At 35.6% G+C, this 13851-nt stretch overlaps 1 protein-coding gene across 1 annotated transcript in view; it reads left to right on the top strand.

Annotated features, from left to right (window-relative positions):
- The window catches only part of Kcnd2 (potassium voltage-gated channel subfamily D member 2), a 468290-nt gene extending 455658 nt beyond the window's left edge, over window positions 1-12632 (top strand). The window contains exons 3-6 of the mRNA XM_023567253.2: window positions 2885-2980; window positions 4298-4390; window positions 7024-7271; window positions 10006-12632. Of these exons, the coding sequence (XP_023423021.2) occupies window positions 2885-2980; window positions 4298-4390; window positions 7024-7271; window positions 10006-10183 (615 nt within the window). The 3' untranslated portion in view covers window positions 10184-12632. The remainder of the gene's footprint in view (window positions 1-2884; window positions 2981-4297; window positions 4391-7023; window positions 7272-10005) is intronic.
- The last annotated feature ends 1219 nt before the right edge of the window (window positions 12633-13851 follow it).

Genomic DNA, 13851 nt, shown 5'->3' with positions numbered 1-13851 from the left:
AAACTTTCTTAATTTCCATACTACTTGCTGGTGCTTCTCCGCGCCAAGTCATATATCCTACAAGAGTCCTGGTAGGGGACTAGGAGAATTGTTTTCTTTCAGCCTTTTAATTGCTCAGCCAGAGTTGCCAAGAATGTCATACTGAGTAGGTCAGAAGTAAAGTGATTTTCTAAAATATCTTTATAGAATATTTTCCCTCAATTACCTGCTGGAAACGAAGATGCAATCACAGATTTTAAATGCTAACATTCAACAGATATTTGATGTGGTGCTCCACAAGACCTATTAAAGCAATTAGCTCATACAATATTGCAGCAAAGTGAAAGAAAAGTCAAGATTGAAATTAAGATGGGAGTTTCTTTTTCTAGCAAAAATAGCTTTGTCTCTAAAACAACTTATTTTTTCCTCTAAAGTTAGAACCACTCCAGTAGTAATGATTGCTACTATATGTAGTTTTGTCATTGTATGATGAGAATATAAGATATTTCCCTATGCTGGCCAGTATTTCTAGTTAATGAGCATATCTCACCAATGAAAGAAAGTAACATCCTTTAGTGCTAACTGCTTGGAGAATGACATAAGTAAGACTAGTAAGTATCATGAGGCAATATTGTATATAGTAGTTGCAATGGAAACAAAGGGAAGGAAAAAAAGTGAAGGAGAGAGGTGAGGAAAAAACAAGGGGGAGGAGATGGGAAGGAAAAAAGATAAGACAAACAAAAGGCAATGAATGTTGCAGGAGATTAAAGATACTGCATTCTGGGACACATCATGTAAATCATTGATTTCTGAATAGCAAGCTCAACATTAAGACATTTCTGAATGTGTTTGTCACTTGCCATCGTTTTAGTGAGTCTGACCTGAGAATTCTTGCCCTGAAGCTCAGCTTTTGAAGTTAAAATTTTTTACCTTTCAACTTCATTCTCCAGCACTGGTTCAGGATTTTTAGTAATCTAAACATTACACTGACAAGCGCGATGTGTTTATTTGTCCTGTCACTTATAAATGTACAATATATTGTACATACATTGCATAATATCTTTGAACAATATGTTTTACCCTGGAATCAGCATATAAGAAGAATAAATTTAAGAGTGAAAGAAGAACGAGTAGTGGAGTGAAAGCCAAAATGATATTTTAAAACTATCTTGAGGGTTTCCAACATCTCAGTGCTTCTCCCAATTACATGAATGAAGAACATATTGGGATAACAACTTTGAAGGAAAATTTGATTAAAAAACATACACATTTACACATATATAGATGTACTTGCAATCACAGATCTTAAATGCTATTATTCCACAGATATTTGATGTGGTGCTCCACAGGACGGGTTAGAACAATTAGCTCATACAGTATTACAACACAGTGAAAGACATCTTTTGATATAGAAATAGCTTTGCTTTCAGCAATCTTATTGCAGATAAGCACTTCATGATGTTCACAGCAGGCAGCATCATAACAAAAGAAACTCAAGAATTAATTGGTAGTGGACTGGCTAAATAAATGTCACACCATTCATACAGCAGCATATTACACATTCTTAAAAATGAGGTGAATCATTATGTGTAAACATGGAAGACATTCCAAGAATGGAAACCAAAAACAACAAAGAGTAGAAAACTTTTAGGAGTATCTTTTAGTGGTTTTATGTGTTTAGAAAGTTTCTGACATGTTTCCCTAGAAATATTTCCAGTCATCACCTCTGACCCATGAGAAGATGACTCCATGACCTGAGAGACTTAACTTGCTGGCACGGACTTGTCTGTATTGCAATTATTTTGTCATGTGTACATACCTGTTTTGTATTTTTAAAATATGTTTTTCAAAGTTTTTATTAAAACCAAGAGCTTGAGACTAAAATTAGTGTTTTTGTCTGAGGGGAAATGGAGCCTCCACAGGATATGTTTCCAAGGATACCCTTTTCCCTAGCCACCCTGGTCGCTTTGTTGCATACACTTGCTAGACAGAAGTGAATGGAAAGGACAGCAAAGTCATGCTCTCTGGGCAGTCATCCATCCATGACAGCCTCCAGGCGGCTCACAGCAGCAGTTATAAAGCAGAATGCAACTCTGGAAACTGGGCTAAACACGGGTCTGCTCAGTAACACCACCGAGCAATAACTAGCAACAACTTAAGTGACCACCTAAAGTTCTCTGAATTGAATTGCATTAAAAATTAAAAAATTAAAAGTAATCTCACAAGTCTTTCTGGATAGGTTCATTTTTTTTCTTCATTTCAAAAAGTCCAAAAGTGAAATAGAAACCAAATAAGCATAGTTATGTGGCCCTGTGCCATCAAAGTAAATAATTTCACGGGTCTTATTTAGGAAGGCATATTAGTCAGCATGAGCTCTACTTTGGCTAAATTAACAGACTAATTGCACAAATAAAATTTAAGTTGAAGGAAAAAAGAATGGAAAAGAAAGAGGAAACGAAAAAGGAAACTACTTCCTGAAACTCAGTTACTAATTTTAAAAAAGGACATTACTTTAAATGAAAAGGAATTTACAGCTGGTTTACTGAACTATTAGTTTTCATTTCATTAAGTTTCTCAAATTGGGATAAGTGAAATATAAATCAAATAATAGTATTATTTTTCTCTTGACACAATTGAGAGAAACACTAATAAAGTAACTTGATTACTGTAAAGACTAATTATAATTCTTAAATACATATCCCAGCTGTAAGGTAGTTAGCTGACCTTACTGATAAATGTCAACTAAAATAGAAGGGGAGGGGTAATTTGTAACAGTTACATATGAAACTATCTTAAACAGTTTAGACACATGGATGTTACAAGATTACAAAAGAATGCCATCGCTGACTGTTTCAAGAAAACAATTCATAGGCGTTAATGAGTCATTGCCTTTCCTCTCCTGCAGAAAGCTAGACTGGCCAGGATCCGGGCAGCCAAAAGCGGAAGTGCAAACGCTTACATGCAGAGCAAACGCAACGGTTTACTCAGCAACCAGCTGCAGGTACAGTCAAGCACCTCACTGTTTTTAATGATCAATTTATTGGTGTAATATTGATTTAGTTCTACTTAACAATAAAATTTTATTGTGTGTAATTACGAAAATGGCCACTGAAACAACAAAAGTGTCATTTTTTATAACTTCCCCTGCAGATTCCAGTTGGCTATATCATGCTAGAAACTCTATTTTGCAATACTGCTAGTGCACCATGATTCCTGTTCATAATCAGGCGATAATATCTCTGAACTATCTCATTAACATTAACAATAAAAAATACTCAGCAGTCCAAATGTCTAATTCTTTTTTTATTTCAAAATTACTTAGTTCTTTAAAATTCAGTTGGATGGGAAGCAGGGTAGCAAAGCGGGTGGCATAACATCTTGTTTACTTCATAACAAAGAGAAAACACTGTTCATTCATTCAGTTCAAGGTCTGAAAGACAGTATGAGAACGTTTACCTCAAAACTTTCTTTTAATAGTTAAGATTTCAATCATCTTTCCTCACAGAACAGCTTTCATGTAGGTAGCCTGATAGTGTTGTAGTTTCGTTTAGTTATTATGAACACTACACAGTCAGGGTCAGATAAAAGAAAATAGCCTACTAAATCATCAGCCATCTGAGCTTAGAAATGTAAAAGGAAACACAAGAAAAGAAAAAAGATTAAAATAAGAATAGAGAGGCTCTTGTCCAGAGTTCACTGTTAGTTTATAGTTAGAAAGAAGACTTTGTTTCAAAGTATACTAAGTTAGTTAACAGCTCCTCCTTACCTCCATTAGAAATGCAAATTAACCAATTTCTTTTGAACTCAGTTCTTTTGAGTCTCTTCCTCATCTCTCCTGTAAGCAAGACACAGAAAGCAACTTGGACTTCTGTTCTGAATCCCCTTGTGATGAACATCCACCTCCAGTTTCTTTTTATTTACAAGAAAAACTCCTGGCTGTCTTTTAGTTTTCAAATTCATTCTTTGATTTTGTGAGACCAGGAGCTCATTCTGTAACTGTTTCAATAGTGGATTCAGGATTATCTAACTAGCAAGTTAAATTTCATTATCCAAAGTCAAGTCTTCCAGGCTTACAAAGGTAGTCATTGTATGAGTAAAAAGGATTTTCAATTTAAAGAAGGCATATTATAAAAGAATATAGTGTTAATATGATAAAATATCTCCAGTTTAAAAGCAACTACACATTTGTCCCCTTTGGTTAAAAAAATAAATACAGTGCTGCCAGTGAATCTCAGATCTCTCTGTGCAAATGTGTAGCTGAGGTGAAGGTTATTTGCAAATAAAATGGAAAGCACTTCTGTCTTCTCTGTATTAACAGTCCTCGGAGGAGGAGCAGGCCTTTGTTACCAAATCGGGCTCCAGCTTTGAAACCCAGCACCACCACCTGCTTCACTGCCTGGAGAAAACCACGGTAAGGAGACAGCGTGACAGTCTGCCTCTGCCCAGGAATCCCATTTGCTTTCGGGCACATGTAATGTTTCCAAGCATGATTTCCCTCTCGGCATTACTGGAAAATATGCTAAAAGATAAACCAAAAGCTCATAGCATTCAAAATGACTTTGGAAGCCTACAGTGACATTTCAACCTAGAAATTATTTTAAATATTTAAGACGCTTTCTTCTTAGTGGTTGGTATCTCATCTCTAGTCTAAAATACCAGTGAAATGCAGATGCAAAGTTGTCTTCTGATAGCTAGTCCAATAAAACATCATTTCTTCCTTTTTTAAAAAAAATGCTAATTCAAAAGGAAGTTTCAAATGTTTCTGACATCTCAATAAAGAGACTCAGTAGTAACAAAAAAGAGGAAAAACAGAATATAAGCATTTTTTTCTTCACAGATGTGGTGAGTTAAGGTAGAAAAATTTCTTTTCATATTTTAAAAAATGCCACATTTGATCACAGGTCTGCCCGTGGGTGCTCAGGAGGCTGCATGTCTTCACATGGCAGCTCTCAGTGGAAGCCCTCCATGGCAAAGACCTCTGAGGCTGGTCAGCAGCAATCATCATGAGCTCCTTCATGTGCCAGAGACACATCCTAGGCACTGTCCATTCCGATGGATTTCCTATCAAGTCATCTGTATTATCATTCAACAAACACTATACCTGTTGCTTACGTGCCTAACATGTGCCCAGTGGTGAGGCAGATTCCAGGCAAACAATGAAGTCAGTCTGGCTTCTGCCCCCACTGAGCTTCCTTGTAGGAGACAAATAGGAAACAGAAACATGGCTGTTACTGGAGAAAGCAGTGAACAGAGGAACCAATGATAGGGCTGCAGCAGTGGGGAGCAAACAGGGCAGTGCCCCAAGGGGGCAGGTTGAGGCAAGGCTCCCTGGAAAAGGACTTGAGACAGAGAGAGTGGGGCAAAGCAATGAAGGAGAACTTAGCCGAAGGGGAAGGAAGGGATGTGAGGATGATGGGCAGGGACTATGCAGCAGCCGCTGCAGCAAGAAGAGAGAAAGGCAGCGGACAGGAGTGTTGGCTCTGCAGGTACAAGAACAAGTGTGATGCTTATCTGGCTAAACAAAAGTTATTTGAGTAGTTAACAGGATAATTACATAAGTATATTTACATTCTTAAATAAAGATACAGGTATTTGCACTTTTAAATAAAGATCATCTGTTAGGATAAAATTTGAAAGATAAATGATTGCTAAATGTCGGAGTTCGTGGATGAGCATTTGTCTCTGTCCTTTAATTTTCCTTTGTCACTATTTTACCACTGAAGTTTTTAAATGAAATCATTTTACCACCAACAAATGCAGTTTTAGTTGTACCACCTACAAATATAAGTAAGCAATAACTGAATGATTCTTTAATTCCAGTCACTGATGAGATACATTAGAATCTCATACATTGTAACTTGCATTATGTGTGTGCATTTTGCCTTGTAAAAGATGACAGACTGTGAATTTTTGTGCACTATTTTTCTCCAAAAGTTACTATTTATCATATTCTCTGGACCTTAAACAGTAGAATGCTAAATTTCATGTGTTTCACAATGCTTCTCTCAGTAAAGAAATGAAAAAATGAGTAATTTAAACAACCTACTTCCTATTATCCAGTGAATTGCTTCAATTGTTTTACTAATACTTCAAGATAAGAGATGATTAAGTGAAGTTCAGTATGCGTGAACCTTTCATTATAAGACTTTCCATTCACAGGAAGGAAAAACAGTAATTGAAGTCATTCTTAGTGATCAGACCAAAAATATTTTTCCCTATATTCCTGAGGTAAACTTCTTACATAGACATTTTAGTACGCAATTCCCTATTAAACATTTAAAAAGTAAAATATATGCAATGCTGCTATAAAATAAAGTCCTGATATGTGCAATGATACCTGCCAGCTGGAATTTAGGAAGACAGTAGTAGAAAAATTGTGGGCACAGACTGAAATCTGGGTTCACCCTGTGAGATTTCACCAGGGTGAAAAAGAAGGCCACAAAAACTTACAGCTAATTCTTCCTGAGTCAAACTGATACATTCTGCAGATGAATGTATCCTACTTAACTAATAAGTCATATTTTTCTACATCCTGGGGATTTTAGAGAAGCACCTAAGGAAACAAAAAAAGTCTCAAGTATCTTATTTTTTTAACTAAAAAAATGTTTCAATACATGTGAAGGTATTTGCTAGTGTAACAGTCAATCCATCTTGGGACATTCTTTAAAATAGTATCTTTTTGAAAACTTAAATAAAGTCAATGTGAATTTATAAATTTCTTATGAATATTATCTGTATCATTTTAAATGTGTTTTCCACTTTAATTTATAATTTCCTGCTTTGGTGCTTAAATTAATAAATGTGCTTCAATGGAAAGTCAGCCTGTGTATGAATGAACACTGTGCCAGCCTAGAGAGATTTTATTTCCACACAAATGACAAAATAGGTGGCTATGATAGTCTAATCATTATGAAAGTTGCATTAGTTATCTATCAGATCAAGTTGAACTTTAGGCATATACGAATTTTTTAAATCTATTTTCTTTTTAAAATTAACAAAAGTCTCTGTCTGCCTTCTTCACATCTTCTCACCATGACTAAACAGAACCATGAGTTTGTGGATGAGCAAGTCTTTGAAGAAAGCTGCATGGAAGTAGCCACGGTGAACCGTCCTTCCAGTCACAGTCCCTCTCTCTCCTCACAACAAGGAGTCACCAGCACGTGCTGCTCACGACGACACAAAAAAACTTTCCGCATCCCTAATGCCAACGTGTCAGGAAGTCATCGAGGCAGCGTGCAGGAACTCAGTACGATTCAGATCAGATGTGTGGAGAGAACACCACTGTCCAACAGGTACCTGGGTTCTCTGTGCTGTGTGATGGTTCATAGGCCATGGCCCCTTCGGTCACATTGCCACCTCTGTGACTCCGGAGTCCCAGCTACTAGGTTCGAAAAGAGATAAAACTGCTGGGTTTGGTGGTACATTCCTACAATGCTAGTTCCCTGGGAGGTTGAGGCAGTAGGATGTGAGTTCAAGCCTCTGCTCCTGGGTAATTTAGCAAGATCTTGGCTAAAAAGAGAGAGAGAGAGAGAGAGAGAGAGAAAATAAAATTAAAAAAAAAAAAAAAAGAAAAGAAAAAGAAACTAGGACTAACCTAGGGCCTTTCAATTCCCGGCAGGAGGTGGGGGACTTACACTGCAACAAACAGGAAAATGGATCTACTGGCATATATACCCTCCCTTGCCAAAAGCAGCAGTTACATCATTGTTAAAGAGCAAAAGGAAAGGATGGCCATGCACACACAAATGAATATTTTTTTATCTCTTCAACTCCATAGTTTTTTCTTATTTCAGTAAGAGCCTCTTTCTATGCTCTGAAGTCCCTTGTGTTAACTCAAATGATCTAAAGTAACAGTCAACACCACTGAAAGGGTCAAATGAAATTGACATCAAGATGATTAAAGATTATTTAGTAGCACCTAAAAATGCAACAACCTCTTCAATGAGAACTATGCCTACATGAATTTTTTTAAGCTTTTACAGTTTATTGATTCTCTTATTTAAAACTCATGCAATCACCACAGATGGTCATTGCAGAATCTTTTCGCCAACACCAACACTGGCTTTTCAGTCCTCCATGACTTTCTCCATTCTGTTCTTGAATTCCTTTTGCTATTTTCTTGAGGTCTTTTGCTTCTCATGCAGACTATGTCTTCTAACTCCAGTTTTGAGTTCATTTTTATTTGCACAATCCGATGAATCATAAATGATGCCAAAGCAAATTACCTTGCACCTCTAAAGTGGATTCTCAATCCAAATAAGAAAATGAGCAAGCTGTGATGGCACATGCCTGTAATCCCAGCACTCAGGAGAGGTTAAGGCAGGAGGAGTGTTTGTTGAGAGTTCAAAGTGCATTCAAGACCAGTCTGAACTGCATCATAAGACCCTGTCTGTCACTTCTCTTGTCTTCTTTTGTCAGGAGCTTCCTATTAACATACAGCTGGTTGATTTCTTGGTGGATCCTTCCAGTACCAGCACAGCTGTTTCTCAGGAGGCACTGACTTTTCTCTGCCTGGAACCTGCATGAATTGCAGGGCTTACCAGAAAGGCTGCCCTGTTCACGAATCTTCTTCACAAATCTATAGTTTTGATCATAATTTTGGCAAAATAAAACACAAATAATCTAATATTTAAAAAAGCGGAGCTGGCTGTGACAGCATAGGCCTGTAATACTAGTTACTTGGGAGACTGAGGCAAGAGAATTGCAAATTTGAGGACGACCTGGTCTACCTAATGAGATGCTATCTCGGTATGAGAAACAATTTCAAGTAAAGTGGGCTGGAAATGTAACTTCATGGTACAGCACCCCTGGTTCAAGGCCCAATATAGGAAAAAAAATTAGCTAAATGAAATAGTAAAATTTGACTGAGTGTGGTGATGAATACCTGTAATCCCCAGTACTTAGGAGACTGAGGCAGGAGGATCCTTGTGAATTCAAGGCCAGCCTACACTGCCTAGGCCCTGTCTCAAACAAATAAACAAATAAAGAAATACCAGAATTGTTTCCTTACGGTTAATGTATAAATGATTTATATAAAATGTTTTATTGATATTTCCCCCCTTGCTTTATTATTTGCTTTTACCATGACAATATGTATAATGAAAGTATTACATTTAGATTATACATAGCATTAAAAAGATTCATTCTTGCCAAAAAATTTACTTCATTCTTCAACTTTAAAACCATATATTTTTAGATCTTTCGTCTGTAAATTCAGGCTTATTTCTTTATTAGATTCAACAATCTTCATTGAAAACCTGGATAAAAGTCTGGATTCAGCCTATGTTGATTTACAAGATTGGATGTGTTTGTGATCAGAATGTTAAAATTTAGAGCAATGAAAATTTCTGTCTTTAAGATTGTGCACTTTTGCTCTGCAATATGTCCATGACAAAATGAAACAGGGAAGTCTTTAGGAAGAAAGTGTTCAAACAAAACATTTTAATTGTTTTCTATGAAAATAGTTTTAATCTCATATTTATACTCTTGTGGCTTCTCCTCCACAGAGTGTAACCTCAATGTTAAGATACCCCTGGGATAAATTTGAAGTACTAGATCATAATAGTTAATATTTTGAGGGTTCTTAATGTGCTACCAATCATTAATTTGCGAGCACCAAGAGCATTATATGTTTCAAAAACATGTGATAATGAAAAACCCCTGTGAGCTAGAGTTGAAAAGTCCACGTGGTATGACCCCTTCCATAACTGTGCTCAAAACTGTTGAAGTCCCTATTTTAAGGATAGCTATTTTGATTTAATTGTCTGAATCTTACCTGATCCTCTTTCTCTCATGCATGTGTTAATCTTTTTAATAAACAAAATGATCGAACTAAATCAAGCTTACTTTTAGAAATCTATTGTTAATAAACTGACCAGTACTAAAGATAACATACATTTTTATATGATTTTATTAAGCATTTGAGTGTTATTTAAGATTTGTAAGTATTCAAATAATATGTTTTTCAGTTACATAAAATGTTTTAAATACACAATTTACTTTTTTACATCTGTTTTTCCTCATCAGCCGATCCAGTTTAAATGCCAAAATGGAAGAGTGTGTTAAACTAAACTGTGAACAACCTTATGTGACTACAGCAATAATAAGCATCCCAACACCTCCAGTCACCACACCAGAAGGAGACGACAGGCCAGAATCTCCTGAGTACTCCGGAGGAAACATCGTCAGGGTTTCTGCTTTGTAAGACAATGGGAATAGGCTTAAGAAAAAATTAAGCCCTGGCTGTGGGAAGAATCTCAGTGTAGAACAAAGAAGAACCAATAAACCTTTTGCAGATTAAGACAGCAGAACAAGAAGGTTGGTAGTGAAATAGAAGTACAGCTCCCAAAGTTGAGGATGTGAACGAAAACCACCAAATGGCATTTCTAGACAGTTTAACCTGTTATACAGAGGAATATTCTGTGGCCCTTTGACTTTGTGAATGAGCACAATGAAATGCCACCTGTTGATGCTTCTTATGATCAGAACTCTTTTTTTAATAAAACAAATAAAATAAATCTTTGAACATAATGTTCCAGTTGAATGCAAAGCAAAAAATATGGAAACATTTTGATAAAAATTTTTCCTGTTAAAACCATGAACATTGGCTATGAGGAAGATTATTACATGTGAAAAAAACTCATACAACACATTTGTATTAACTAAAGGAAACCACCATAATGCATGCTAGAATTCTTTGGAGCAGTGATCTCAGTTTCCTTATGTTGTCTTCAGAATAGGCATGATAACTATAATTGTAGAAAGGAGAAATTTCTGTGCACTTACAACAAACTGATTGTTCATGTTTCATGGTGGGCTGTGCAAATAAACTCCTTTTAGGACTGCAGTATTTCTCATGGGGATGCTCATTAGTAAATCTAAGATGTTCAGATAGTTCAGTATTAATTATTGTTTAACCTTGCACCTAGTTAATGTTACAACTGCAATAATTCATTGTACATGTATTGTATCAAGAAACGGAATTCTTTTGTTGTACTTTCCAAATCTTCATAGATACAGTAAGAGCCACATTCATAGAAAACCTCTGATGTGGCCTGGTTTTAGGTGACCTTTTAGTTCAAAACTAGTGTCATAAATGTTTTTCGGTAGTATTCGTTGGTCCACTGTAATCCTGTGACCCAGTGCATTATTCATTCCTGTATTTCTATAGCACCTTCCCATTGCGTTTATCATCAGCGGGACTAACGTTTACTGTAGTTCGAATGACTTTCGTACTTTTGTATTCCCCGACACATCACCTTGTAAGTAGATTACCATCAATCCCCTGGTCAAAAACTAGAGAAAAGGAGTTGAAATTTATTGATTATCTCTAACGTCTTTGCTGTTTATGGAAATGCTCAGATGCTGGATATGTCAGTATGTATTTTATGAAGAGTTGACTAGGATGAAAATTACAGGATCAAAGATCTCAGAATCTCACTTGATATATGATTTATTTTGCTTTCAATCTTGAATACATTTCAAGAATTACTAATGTGAATTAAAACACGGAGATAAACTGGAGTCTTTGGATAGGAATTATTTGATGAAAACATGCCTTCACTGCCATCCAGGAAGGTAGTACCAGTTTATCTCAGAAACGTTCCTGTATTTTTCAAGGTGCAGTCTTCTCCTCTAAGCAGGAGAGGACAGGAGTTTGATGATGCAAAGCTGATTCTCTGTGTACATTTAAGTGAAAAGTCTTTATACCTTTTCACCCTTAAAATATATCAGCAGCCATGTCTGCACGTGACAGTGTAAAAAAACTTTATGTCAAATGAAGAGTTTTGTTCATTCTAAGCCACCACTGTAAGGAGTAAACCTTGGTTTGTATACACGGAAAGAGTTAATAATTATCCCTCTATGTAGAGATTTAAAAATAATTATAACATCATAAAGTGAACTAATCCAACCATTTTAAAGTAAAGCCAGAAATTCTTACTTCCCATTTCTAGAATAGATTCTAGAGCAGTGCTACGCACATAGTAGATATTAATAAACATTTGCTGAAAGTAAGATAAACTCAACTGTCTCTTGGGAAGAACTGGCTTTAATCCTAGTGTGTCTTTTTAAAAGTTACTAATCTTCCAGCAGCGTAAGTATTAACAAGCATATTAACACCTGCCTCGTGTCACTTTATGCTTCTAGAGCAAATATATAGTGAAACTCCTTTAATGGCATTTATTGAAAACCTTTTTAAAAAGTAGATTAAGGAAACAACAATCAGGAGTACTTGACATCCTCTGATTCCCAATAAGACTTATTTTCACTGTGTTAATATCACATGAAAGAAAATGCAGTTAGTTTATTTTGGTTGACAATTCTGCCTCCTCTTTTGATTTATCACTTATCCAAAACTATTATTAATTTCTTTAGACTTCTTGAAAATATCTTTTTGATGTTTTAAGTGATATTAAAATATACTGTGTTGGTGGTGAATGACTATTGAAGACTGTGTTAAGTGCATCTGTATTGTAAGTGAAATGTGATTATTTCTGTGTATCATATGGAGTAACTAAGGTCATTGTTTTTGACAATTTTGTTTGAGATTCATATATCTTATTTCAAAGGATAGCATAATATCTGCATTATGCTGGAAAAATAGACCTTTGGAGAATACTTAAATAAAACATGTGCATGCTTGAACAGGATAATGTGGTTGATTGCTGTCATTTTTTCTCAGATCTTATTTCTTCCCCAAAACTAGCACAGGACTACCCTGTAATATTACATAGGAGGACCCTGTGATGCATACAGAATCAAGGCACTCACTACTTAGCTATCTAAACTAGTGGAGACAACAGCTGTCTGCCGAAAAATGGAAACTAAGGAACAAGCTTTAAAAGAAAACTTATTGACCTGTAAGTAAGAGCAGTTGCTGGATATTATATACAGCTTAGCCAATTCTGTTTGAATCAGGCAAAGAGAAGCTCTGACATAACAGCTTTGAGCAGAACTCAATTAAATTCTCAAAGAATTTTTCCTTCTAGGAAAACAGCATGATTTATTAGTCTAGCTATATGTGAATGAATGTATGAATGTTACAGGTATAATTTTTAAAAGCTTATGTAATTAATATATAAATATTAATACATATATCTATGCATACAAGTAAAATATATATGTACACATTCATAGGCTTTTGTTCCTTTTGAAAATGTGAATTTTTGATGGTTCTGCTTCAATATCCTGGAGGGATAAAAAAAGACAATGTTAAGTGTACAGTAAAATTAAGAAAAATCAAAGAAATCATTTAGTACAAAGACAGATTGAATAGTCTCTACATTTTTTTTATCAATTCTTTTCATTGATAGTCTTTGAGTCATTGAGATGTCAATTCTACATTTAAAAAGGTTCAACATGCTTCCCCATTACTTAAGTTTAATCACAATGCTGGCTTGGAAATGGCCTCTGGGGAGTTACGATAATGTCTTCCAGTAACATTGCTCAAACAAATACAAAGCATTCTTGATATCAAATAGAAGACTCCTCTGAGTCCTAAAAGAAAGACATCTCCTCTTTCTTAGAGAGTTATTACAGTGTTTTTTCTTTTATTAATTCACAGGTACAAGAATGGCTTATTTTAATGCAGTCTTCATTGGAATTTTCAAAATAATTGTGTCATCACACCACATTTTTAAAAGTGAGAGTTTATAGTTTCCCTCAGCTACTTGCTATTTAAATCAATAAAAGTTTCTCCAAAGAGTTGATTTTCTACTTCTAAACTATTGTTATTTTGAGCAGCAAGTTTGCCTAAGAAAATTATAACATATATTTATTGCACAAAATTTTAGTAGCTAGATTTAGTGGCACAGACCTGTAATCCCAGCACTAGAGAGGCTGAGGCAGGAGGATTGCCGTAGTTTGAGGTCT

Source organism: Cavia porcellus, unplaced genomic scaffold (genome assembly GCF_034190915.1).
Source record: "Cavia porcellus strain 051 isolate PalLab524CR breed Dunkin Hartley unplaced genomic scaffold, mCavPor4.1 scaffold_2, whole genome shotgun sequence".
Lineage (NCBI taxonomy): Eukaryota > Metazoa > Chordata > Mammalia > Rodentia > Caviidae > Cavia > Cavia porcellus.
This window is presented reverse-complemented; position numbering and strand designations above follow the sequence as displayed.